This window comes from Ambystoma mexicanum, chromosome 5q (genome assembly GCF_040938575.1).
Source record: "Ambystoma mexicanum isolate Mex_15411 chromosome 5q, UKY_AmexF1_1, whole genome shotgun sequence".
NCBI lineage: Eukaryota > Metazoa > Chordata > Amphibia > Caudata > Ambystomatidae > Ambystoma > Ambystoma mexicanum.
The window spans coordinates 109,660,396-109,672,498 of NC_090933.1; the positions used below are offsets into that span (position 1 = coordinate 109,660,396).

The window sequence follows — 12,103 nt, forward strand, 5'->3', positions numbered from 1 at the left end:
AGATATGGTACCCAGACCTTCTGGACGTCAGTGTCCCCTCCAGTTAAACTTCGGGCGGACACAGATCTGACTAGGGATGGAGGTGCGATTCTGCACCACGACCCATGGTTGCTGAACTTGCAGGCCTGGCTCCTGCAGTGGTAGTTTGGTGGATACGATCTCGCAGCGGACTGCAAGGAAGTGCTTGCCAAGGCCAGAGCTTAGTCTACACTGAAATGCTACGAACATAAGTGGAAGAGGTTCACTGTCTGGTGCTGTGCACAGAAACTTGACCCTCTACGGATTGCTGCCATATTTACTGTCGCTGGCCAATGCAGGGTTGGCCCATGCTTCAATCAAGGTTCATCTGGCAGTTAGCTCCCGCTACACCAGAACTCCAGGACCGTCGTTATGGACACACCGCCTGGTCAAGGAATTCATTGAAGGACTTTTCTGTTCATTCCCACCGGTGAAGGCCCTAGCGTGGGAGCTCCATGTGGTGCTGACTAGGCTCATGGGTCCCCTGTTCGAGCCTCTGCATTTGGCCCCTCTGAAGTTTTTATTGTGGAAAACAGCGTTTCTTGTGGCCATCACCTCTGCACGATGACTGGGAGAGATTCAGGCCCTCTCTTGTAAACATCCGTACTTGACATTCCACGATACCAGGGTGGTGCTGCGGACGCACCCCTTCATGCCCAAGGTGCCGTCTTTCCATCTCAACGAGAACTTGGTGTTACCTGTTTTCTTCCCTTCGTCGCCGGCTCAGAGGACTGCACTCGCTGGATGTGGCTAGAGCCTTGAAGTTCTACGTGGACCGCACAAGTGTTTTCGCAAGACATCAGCCGTTCGAACTTTGGCCCTTTGAACCAAGGCAAGGCCCTCTCCAAGGTTTCCGTTTCCAGGTGGCTCTCAGGCTGCATCACCCATTGTCACCGGTTGGTGAACCGACCATTGCCTGTCCGTCCGAGAGCCCATTCTAACAGAGCGATCGCTGCAACTACGGCGTTCCTGTCTGGTGTCTTTGCCTGATATCTGCAGGGCTGCTAGGTGGAGGTTGACGCCCACATTCACGAAATTCTACTGCATTGAGTGGGATTCCTGGGAGGAGGCCAGAGTCGGCCAAGCAGTGCTGCGCAACCTGTTTGCTTGAAGGTGAGCCTGGTGAGGAGGAAAGATGCGGAGCCTTGCCACCTCCCATGGTAGCTTGTTCCTTACTCAGTAAACACCTGGGGAAAGTCTTCTGGACTGATTTTTTATTTTTATTCCCCCCTCCCCCCAAAATCTACTGGAACATTTTTCCCAATTTGAGAACTTTGAACTTTGGGGCATAAGGCCACAAACAATTTAGGATTGGACTTTTCAAGTTGGGGTTCCAATCCCTGTGGACTGTTGATGCAACTTGTCATCCCTTTCAGGCTTGCCAGGGGTTAACTGTATACTTTGCACTAACTGTGATTGTACATATGTTTAATGTTAGTATTGTGTAATAACATTACCTGTTCATTTTGCTAGCATTTTTGGGCCCATAATATGGTATTTTTATACTAGTGTAATCCTTGACTATCTGTGTGGATCCTTTACACACTCCATTTTTGTGCCTTAGCCTTGACCACCCTCCATGCGACCTTGATATGGTAGGGTACAGTTCCCAAAGTTTCTTTCCCGTTTGCTATAAGTAGGGTGGCCTCCTAAACTCTGTCCAGAGTTTAGAAAGCCATCTTAGTGTGAGCAATGGGATGAAGGAGTCCAGAGACTGATGGGAGAAGGTGGGTGAGCCCAGGGTCTATACTAGGAGCAGGGAGCGGCGACTGCATGTAATGGTTCATAGCAGTCTGGACTTACTGTCCATTTGACCTTTTTGGGGGGGCCTGGCCTGCCCACCTTTTGATAAGGGGGGGGAGGGAGGTAGTAGGCCAAAAAAGTTTGAAGACCACTGCTTTAAAGAATACTTTCCTACAAGAACCATGTGTTGAGACCTGAGACTTTTCGGCTCTAGGCCCCATACCTTTTTTGGGTTAGACTTCACAAGTATACAAAACAAGTTTTCCAGCATGGGGTCTGGCATGGATTCACATGCTCATGAATATTGCTCCTAGTCAGGCTGGGAATCCTCAGTAAAAGAACTAAGTTTCAGGTTAGTTTACAAACTGCCTTTTGTCTTGGTAGGATTGCTCAGGGGCAACATGCTCGCCTTGGAAGAAAGATCCCCAGGTCTGTGCTTGGAAACCTCCGGGTATTAAGCGCGCTATAAATAACCCATCATATCATTTCTCCTATAAACCAATCGCTGAGCTCTGGTTCATACTGCCCCAGCCAATGACTACCCTCTCCTTAAGCCCCTCCGCTGGCTGCCATCTTCAGATGATTTTTTTTACCACACGTTGAAGTGTTGGGCGTCCTATGCTTTTTTCATGGAGCTTTCTGTTTGCGCTTTTTTGCTAGGAAAAACCTATTTTTGTTCGATGGTGCCTGTGTGCTCCATCGTTTCTTCATTCGATTAACGGGGATCTGTTTTGCAGCATCTTTCATCGCCCCCAAAGGACAGGTTCAAGTGTTTCTTCTTGGAAGTTTTCAGAAGGCCATCACGCCTACCCGTGCCGGATCATGTCACAGAAGGACGGGGTCTTCCCTCTGCACCAGCTGCGGTTTACAGAATGTTTTCATGGACCAAGCATTCCCAGTGCCTTGTCTTCACCCCACGCACAAGGAAGAGGATTGCGAGATCTGTCGTGGCTTTACGAAGTGCACTATGAAGGATTGGTGCGTCATACTGGCTGCATGGCTCAAAGCCAGGGCCCCTGCCTCATGGTTCACAGGGGCATGCCTACTCTGGATCCAGCCAGAGCGGGTTTATAAATACTTTGAGGGCGTTCCATCGGTGGGGGTCCAAGACAAGGCCAAGCACTGCGAGACCGGATCCGTCGGGATTGTCGCGCAAGCGGGTCCCACGGTGGCCAGGGCGTGGTAATCATCTCCAGCAGATATCAATCTCCAGCCGTCGCTCCAGCTCTTCGTTGAGAAAGTCTGCTACCCCGGGGTAGCTACGGGAGAAACCGGAGAAGGCCAAGCAACAAAGACACCGACCTGCCGTGAAGGCCCAGGTGATACAGGCTCAGTCCTCCATCCAGCTGATGGTGGCCACCTTTTGAAAGGCGAAAGGGGCTGACGTGGTCCAGGGTACCCCTACGGCAGCCAGGGTGGCTCTTCCTCCCAGGCAGGAGGCTTCAGCCAAGCCAGTGGAAAAGACCCCGGAAAAGAGGATGCCGCCTGAACCCGTAGCAGACTCCTGAGCACCCAAACGAAGGGGGTGGTGGGGAGGGTGGAGTGAGGGTTGAACTTTTGTGGAGGACAAGGGTTCCATCCACACATCCCTGAGAACGTTGGAGACAACTATGTACCTGTCGAAGAGGTACCCGCTAGAGGCAGTGACTTCTACGTCAGCGGGAAGGACATAGGCGCTGGGCCCAGTGACCCTACTCCAGTCACCTCCCAGAGATCTCATGATATACTCTCGACTCTCCACACATGGATGTCCGATTCGGAAGAGGATGCTGGCGCCGCCTGCTCCACCGGCAATGACCCTGGGGTCGCCAGTGCCAAAGAGGAGGCACCCTATGCCTCTGCTCCAACCGCCGATATTCTCCTTCCCCTGTGCCCCTCTACCCCACATCCCCCCGCGGATGTAGGTGGACAGACACTGCAACTATGATGGCATCTTTCCACCGCAAATGGTTTCTCCCCCGGATGAGGTGGGTTCCTTCCACTCAATGATTGCCCACGCTTTGGAGCTCTTCCAGCTCTCACCGGAGGAAACTGAGGGCTTTCTGTATAAACCCCAGGAGGCAAAGAGGAAGACCATTTTAGGGGTGCCCCTCCTGGATGTCTAGGACGATGGGCTGGCACTGCTGAAGAACCCTGCTTCAGCTCTGGCGGAAAGAAACCGGCTTGAGGAGAAATACCGGAGTCTGCAGCCAAGTGTTTGCAGTCACAGCCATCACTGGACTCCGTGGTCTCTGCTGCTGTGAACAAGAAGTCATCCAACCCGTCTTATTCAGCCTCTGCTCCCCTGACTGTGAGGGGAAGGAGTTAAACGCCATGGGTAGGAAGGTGATCTACTCGGCGGCAACAACGGTTGAGGCGGCCAACACTTTGACTATCCTGGTCAGGTATGACCGGGAGTCTTGGTGCAAGATGGCTCCGATCCTGGTTTCCTCCCAGAGGACAAGCTTGTTGAGGGAACGGGGATCCTTCAGGAAAGCAAGTTGGCATCAGACTATGCAATTACAGTGGCCCTGGACATTGCGGACAAGGGATTCCGCCTGATGCGCAACAGGGTTTGCCTCAGTCGTCGTGGCTGGCTGAAGGCCACCAACTTTAGGCAGGAGGTCCAGAAGAGGTTCTTGGACATGCCTTTTGTTGGGCTAAATTGGATGCAGTACTCTTGGGGTGCACTACGACAACACTGACCACCTGGCAGTAGTAACCCAACCTTTGGTATAAGTCTGTACTACACAGGTTTGTAGTGTGGACGAGTAGCCAGGCTTATCCAGAGGAGTCAGTGTGAGCTGTAGGAGTTACACAGGGGTTCAGTGACAAGTTCTTAAAGTAGACACTTCGACACAGGGCTTATTGATAAAACAATTAATTGATTTAACAGTCGGTTAATATAAGCCTTCTTCAGGAGGGAGTACTATCAAACACCACACAAGTACTTTAAAATGATATCAGTAAATACCCATTTTGGTTGGCATACAGCAGAGACATACACCCACAGGTGACTTCAATTGCTAGGGTGCTGTTGACATTAATGTATTACTGTTGTCATTCAGAATTAAGAGCAAGCAACAAGGAAAATATTTGAGCAAACAAGCTAGCACAAAGATTTCTAGGCAAATACTTTCAGATCCCCCAATGTCATTCAGTTAAAACAGGCTAAGCCCAAGTCAATAGGCCAAAGTCTATATGGACTGAAGCACTTCTTTGAAGGGTAAGTAGGGAAGTCTTTGCACAATGTTTCATAAGTCTTTGAGGAAAAAGATGAATCAATGTAGGGCCACAAGCTGTTAGACTTGTGAGTAGTACTACAGCAAGAGGTAACTTCTTAGACTTTGTACAGTACCTTTTTTTTAAAATGAAGAAAAGATGCAGCATATGACTCCTGTTCCTGGGCCTCAGTCGTGGGGACAAGAGACGTCTGAGGACTTCTGCACTGGGACGGTCAAAACTTGCAACCAGCAAACTTCACTTTCATTGGCTGTTCAGTGTTTCAGCTCCTCGCATCTACCGCAAATAGCAACACTGCAGTTCTTGGCTGTTGATGGACTTTCCTTTCTTCTGGGTCTCGCATTCTGTTGAAGGGGGCTCACGCTCGGTCAGTCATGCTTCCTGGGAGTCCGGAGGGTCTTCCTGGAGCTCTTGGCCAACTTAAAAGCAATTCACACAAACTGGTGTTTCTCTCCCTGGCTCTACGTTTCCAGCAGCAACTCTGTGGCAATTCAACCAGCTCTGAGATGGATATCCAGGTGGCTTACTTTGGAGTTGATTGGTCCCACCAACTCAAGGGGAGAAGTCATCTGTCAATGTGAACTTGGTGTTTCGGAACTGCAGCAGGGCTTCCCGGGCAAACCAATGGTCCAGGAGTTTCAGCCGGTGTCCTCTTCACTTTCTTATTCGGTTCCTTCGCCCAGTGGTCGACTCTGCCTTCCAAGCCAAAAGCCTCGCAAGTCAGCCAATCATCGGAGTGTATTTTAGTCTCCTAGGAGACTAATCACAGGGAGTTTCGGGCACTTCCCTCACTTACTGCCTACCTCAGAAACCCTGGAACCAGAGGCGGGCTTCACTCGTGAATCCTGCCAAAGGCAAAACTAACAAAGGGACCAGACGAGGTTTGGCACGTAGAGTAAATCTCAAGGACGACCTTTCCACAAGGAAATGGCAAAAAAGATTGGGGACATTTTGACAAATTGCACCTTTGGGTGCTTTACTGCAGCTTTGAATGCAGCCCGCAGTAAATGCACACCCTGGTAGTAAAAACGAAACCACTGCCACCAGCCATTCGGTGAGGAAAGGGTAACCTAAAATTGTTCCATGAGAAGATAGACAAAGGGGATACTAAGTAACCCCTATTGTAAGATGGTGTGCTGGGTCTAGAAACTTACACATGTAAGTAAAGTCAATTTCACTTTACTGCTCTGAGAAACAGTAGTTTATCCCAGAGGCGGGATTTAAACCTTGGGGAATGCTAAGACTTCCCTGTGTCACTACACTAAAGGTGCTGTGTGCCACTATGTAAAAGATGCCTATTGGGGTTTGTCAGACTCCACAGTCAAAGAAACAGAGCTCAGAAATCGTATTTAATATAGATGAGAAAGTGGGGGGCGGAAAGGGTCTCACTCTCTCCAGGTTAAAACAAAAGTCCTCAAAATCCACCAAGTTGCTGGGGGTCTCTAAGGTAGAGGGAATTGGCACATTTCTGAGAATTCTCCCCAACACCATTGAACTGGGAATCTCTTCAGGAAAGCAGTTGAATCTCTTCAGGCCAACAAGACTGGCATGTGCCCTGGGCACGCTGCAACAGCACCATCCGTCCTTTCATTCCTCAGGAGGGAAGTCGGGCAGGTCTTCAAAGAATTTCAGCGCAAGAACGTCCTCTTATCACAACCCTCCTGTTCCATAACACAGGAAGCCTACTGGGGTTGTTGCAAGGCCTTCAGAGGTGGCTGTCGTCAAGGCTCCCAGGGCCGCGTGCTGGCCTCCAAACGGGACTGAACCGCCCACGACGTCGGGTCTGCACCCCCGTGGGAGGCCGGCTGGCAAACATCATCAGCATGTGGGGAAAACAATCTCCACAGATCGATGGGTGCTGGACACTCTTGCCCACGGACACACTTTGAAGTTTCAGCAAGTGTCCGCGGATACCACCAGTGACCCAGTAGCAACAGCACATCCTTCAGCTTCTGCTGGAAGTTCAGACCATGTTAAGAAAGGGGGTGATGGAGCTGGTTTCAAAGTGACTCCGGGGCTCTGGAGTTTACTCAAGATACTTTTTAGGAAGAATGAAGACCGGGGGCTGGAAGTACATCTCCCAGAAGTTCAGGATTGTCCCGTTGCAGCATGTGCTCGGCCAACTGGAGGAGGGAGACTTTCTCTGTCCCCATTCACAAAAAAACATCCAAGTTCCTGCGCTTCGTTGTACAAGGTGAGCATTACCAGTTTAAGGCTCTTCCCCCTCAGACTGAAGTTGGCGCCCAGTCTTTACGAAGTGCCTGGCCCCAGTGGCTGCCAGTCTGCGACTACAGGGAATTCTTGTGTACCCTGACCTCGACGACTGGCTCATCTGGGCAAGTCAAGGGACGTCGCCATCGATCAGAGAGGACCGTCTGGCTGCTGACTGATCGGTGGTTCTCTGTGAACTATGCAAAGTCCTGCTTGTCTACATCACAGGACACGCTGTTCCTGGAGTCCAGGCTCAACGCGGTATCATGCCTGGCGGCTCCGGCAGCGGATAGCGGCCATTTTGGGCAAGGTGCAAAGGCTGTTGGCACTCGTCATGGTGAGCACCATCCAGTCGCTGCTTGGCATATTGTCATGTAACTACCTGATCTGGCTCTTCAAGTTGCGGATGTGACCACTCCAGGAATGAATTGTGGTGGCGGGGGTTAGTGGGTTGGAGGGGGCACCTGATCCCCAGCGCTCACGAGCGGTGCAGGAATTGTGGCACTGAGCAGTCGCCAAGGGACTCTCATTCCTTTTCAGCTGGCGGATGTCAAACAGTTGCCAGCTCAATCAGCAGGGAGCTCCGCTCTTGCACAAGTGGGAGCTTTGGCAGTATCAAGTGGACCACCTCTTCCTCGGGTGGGGCAGTCCCCAGATAGATCTGTTTGTGGTAATGAACACCAAGTGCCAGGGGTTTGCCAGCAGGTTCACCCAGCCGGGGAGCATGGGGGGGACGCATTCTCATTCCCTTGGGAAGGCCTGTTCCTGTATGCATTCCCTCTGCTGCTGATAATACGAAGTCATCGGTTAACTAGAACCTACCAGTGCAGGGTGATCCTCACCGCTCCAGCGTGGCCGAGGCAAATCTGGTAGCCGGACCTTCCCAGCAGGTCAGCGTCCCCTCCAGTCAAGCTACAAGTGGTCGCGGAGCTTCTTTCGAGGGAAGGAGGTGCAATCCTGCACCATGACCCAGGATTGCTGAACCTGAAGGCCTGGCTCCTGCAGCATTAGTTTGGTTACGAGCTGCCGGCGGACTGCAGGGAGATCCTTGTCAAGGCCAGGTTATTGTCAACTCTAAAGTGTTACGGACACAAATGGCATTTTGCGACTTTGTGCCGGTCGCAGAGGGTAACGCCTCTCACCCTCAAAGTTCTTCCATGCTTGTTGCCATTGGCAAAGTCTGGGCTGGCGCACGCCTCCATCAAAGTGCATGTGGTGGCTATTTCCCGCTACACCAGGTCTCCGGGACGGTCTTTGGTCACTCCTAGTCAAGGGGTTCTGATCGTTTCTGCCGGTGAAGGCGCCTACCCTGGTGTGGGTACTCAACGTGGTGCTGACTAGGCTCATGGGGGGCAGGGGGGCCTCCTCCTTCGAGACTATGCATCAAGCTCCTCCAGTTCCTTTCATGGAAGACAGCTTTCCTCGTGGCGATTAGCTCTGCCAGGAGAGTGGGTGAGATTGAAGCCCTGTCCTGCAAGCAGCCTTATTTGACTTTCCACGAGACCTGAGTGGTGCTTCATGCCCAAGGTTCGTCGGAATTTCATCTCGACGAACCCTTGGCGTTACCTGTTTTTTCCGCCGCCTTTGTCGGCGGCTGAAAGGGCTTTGCACTCGCTGGGTGTGGCTCGAGCACTGAAGTTTTATGTCCTGCACGAAGAGTTTCTGGAAGACTGGTCAACTTTTTGTGAACTTTGGTCCTGTGAACCATTGGAAGGCCTTGTCCAAGGCTTCCATCTCCAGGTGGCTCTCCGGCTGCATCACTAATTGTCACTGGTTGCCAAACCGGTTGCTGCCTAGCTGTCTGAGCCCATTCGACAGCGTTCCCGTCTGGTGTGCCCCTGCTACGTGGACGTCTACGCACACATTCACCAATTTCTACTGTGTTGACCAAGATTCCAGAGAGGAGTACAGTCGGCCAAGCAGTGCTATGCAACCTGTTCACTTGAAGGTGAGGTGTGAAGAGTAATTGCTTATGTTGAGCCTTGCAACCTCCTGTGGGTCTGTGTGTATGTACTGCTATGTATTCTTTATTCATGAGCAGGTGAATCCATGCCGGATCCCATGCTGGAGAAGGAACAAGTTACTTACCTCTAACTGTTTTCCAGCATGGGTCTGGAATGGATTCACATGGGAACCCTCCATCCTGCCCCTCTGCGGCTGTTCTTGGTCCTACTGCCACTTTACGTGCTACCAAATCTTAAGCTGGCTGCCGGAGGGGTTTAGGGAGAGGGCAGTCAATGGCTGGGGGCAGTATGACCCAGAGCTCAGTGATTGGTTTACAAACTGTCTTTCTCCTATTAACCAAATTGAAACTTGTTTTTCTTTTACTGAGGATTCCCTGCCCGACAAGTAATATCTGTGAGCATGTAAATCCATGCCATACCCATGCTGGAGAAAAGTTACAGGTAAGTAACTTGTTCCTTGTGACTGGTTCTTATTTAACCTACCTCTGTTGCATCTGGCAAGTTATTTAGTAATGTTATCGTAAGTGAACCTACTGGTGAATGTATAGGTTTGTTTTACATAGTGTTGCAATATTACCACCTGCTAGTTTAAGTTCTAACAGCCTAAATAAGGAACTGTCTTTTTATAACTGACAGTCTTAAGCCGAATTGTTATTCCGGGAGTACTCCTTGGGCCCCTGACCATCACTCTCCTGAGACTAAACCTTGACTGCTCTCCTTTGTTAAATTGATTGGGTTCTGGCTGAACTTTCCCTCTTACCATAATTATGGGGGCCTCCTAAATTCTGCACTCCGTGATTGATTATAGAACACAATTGTAACGCCAGCCTGTGATGCAGGCATTCCAAACCCGTAGTAAAGGATGCAGAGCAAGGGCAAGTATCTGAATTCTGAATCTTTTTGCATATTGTTTAAGGACCGGCCCTTGACTGGTAAAAAGGGGAACATACACTTTCTTTTCTAAATTCTTCTGGTTTCATTAGCCTGAGTATTTTGGAATTAATGCAACAGTGCAAGGAAATTGTATTATCTCATTGTTAATGCTTTTCATTTGTTTTTTAGACCAATGTAAATATCAAGCTTCAGCCTCAGTCGGCCAAGAAACGCTCTGCAAACTGTAAGTTTTACATCTGCAAATGTTTCATGGCACAGTGGAATGAGAATTTTCGTGGGATGCCCTTTACAGTTTCACATTTTGAGGGAGTGTTGCTTTAGTTTACCCTTGGAAATTGAGCCACTGATCCGTGGTATTGGCAATAACATGTTCGTCCCCTGCACACCGAATATTGTAAAACAATTCAAATTACTGATCTGTAGTATTATCTGCAAGAAGTTCAATCACACAATTTTTTTCAAAACCCAAGCTTTATTAATTAGTAATTGATGTACAAATGAATCACAATTTAATACGTCAAATTAAAAGAAGACAAGGAAACTGTTAGGACAGTTTATCTGAAGTTCAACTAGGGGCTTAGTAAAACCATTCAACTGAGGCGGTACAAGAACCCCCCTCTTAGTATAAGGCTATGCCACCTAAGTATATGGTAGCATAGACAGAGCAGCCAGGCTTATGTTAGGAGGGAGAGAGGGATGTAGGAAGGTACAAAGAACCTGTAGTGTATCGGGTTCAATAGGAACACTGACAACAAGCAGTATTATTAAAAAGAAATGTTTATTATAAATACAAGTAGGCCAGGTCAAGGTTGGGGGTAAGTACTGGTCATGGTGATAAACACAACACAATGCTTGAAGGTACACAGACCAAAGCATAGACCTTCTTTAGAATATCTAACAGTACTTCTATGAAAGTCTGACCTAATCATACACTTTTAGTATGGGCCACACTGATTCATGGAGAGTGAGTGTTACTTTTAGATTACTTTACGTTAAGTCAAGGGTAGTAGACCCTGTCAGTTATGTAGTGACACTGTTCGGTAAGAATTGATATAGTCCAACTGTGTGAGACTACACAACCGTAATCTGCTTGGTATTGGGTAACCCACCTTTTGGTATAGGTCTTTACTACACAAGTTGGTAGTGTAACTGTGGAACCAGGCCTATCTCAAGAGGTAAGTGAGCTGTAGAACTGTAACAATGAAATTCGAAAATACAAGTAGCCAAGTAACACTTAAACTCGGTTTCAGTTTTAAATAGTTATTTAACAGCAATGTATAAATAAGCGTGCTTTGAAAAGGGCAAGGTAGGTGTTGGGGAGAATTCAAATTTCTGTGTAATTTCGTTCAATGTTCGAGACCTCCAGCTCTTTTTCTGGATTTACAGATGTTTTAATTTTAACCCTGGAGTGAGACCTTTTTCTTGCTGTTTTGACCCGATTTGGATTGTTTTTGGGGTCTGACAAACTCAATAGGCATCTACCCTTTATATGGTGACGCACGGCACCTTCAGTGCAGTGTAACTGAGAAATAGTTTAGATTACTCATAAGGTTTAAATACATTTTCTTGTGTCAACTACTGTTCCCAAGAATAGTAAAGTCTCTTCTCTTTGTAGGTCCAGCACACACCATTTTATGTGAAGTGCTGGGGGGGGGGGGTGTGACTTAGTCCCTTTTCCTACCTACTCATGTAAAAATTGTATGTTATCCTACTACTTTAAATGTCTGGTGGCAGTGGTTTAATTTTCCTACCATTTTGCTTTTCTACCGCAGGCTGAATCCTCAGCTGCAGCATAGCACCCATGGGTAACAATTTTGTCAAAATGGCCCTTTTTTTTCAGCCCTGAAGCCCTCCCCTGGCTCAGTGTGTCTGGAGCGCAGGATGTGAGTGAGGGTCCTGAAACTCCCCTGTCCTTTGTTTCTAGGAGTGCCTGAACGAAACTAGTCCCAATTGGCTGGCTTGCTGTTCTGAAAGGACAGTCCCCCTGCTGTGTTTGACAGCCTACCCTGTGCATGAATGGGAAAACTTGCTTAGAAGGCGAGGCTCTTGGG

At 49.1% G+C, this 12,103-nt stretch overlaps 1 protein-coding gene across 1 annotated transcript in view; it reads left to right on the top strand.

Moving 5' to 3' along the window:
- Positions 1–12,103, top strand: part of LOC138497270 (uncharacterized) — a 385,925-nt gene that overhangs the window by 191,229 nt on the left and 182,593 nt on the right. The window contains exon 8 of the mRNA XM_069620617.1: positions 10,221–10,275. Coding sequence (XP_069476718.1) covers positions 10,221–10,275 — 55 coding nt within the window. The remainder of the gene's footprint in view (positions 1–10,220; positions 10,276–12,103) is intronic.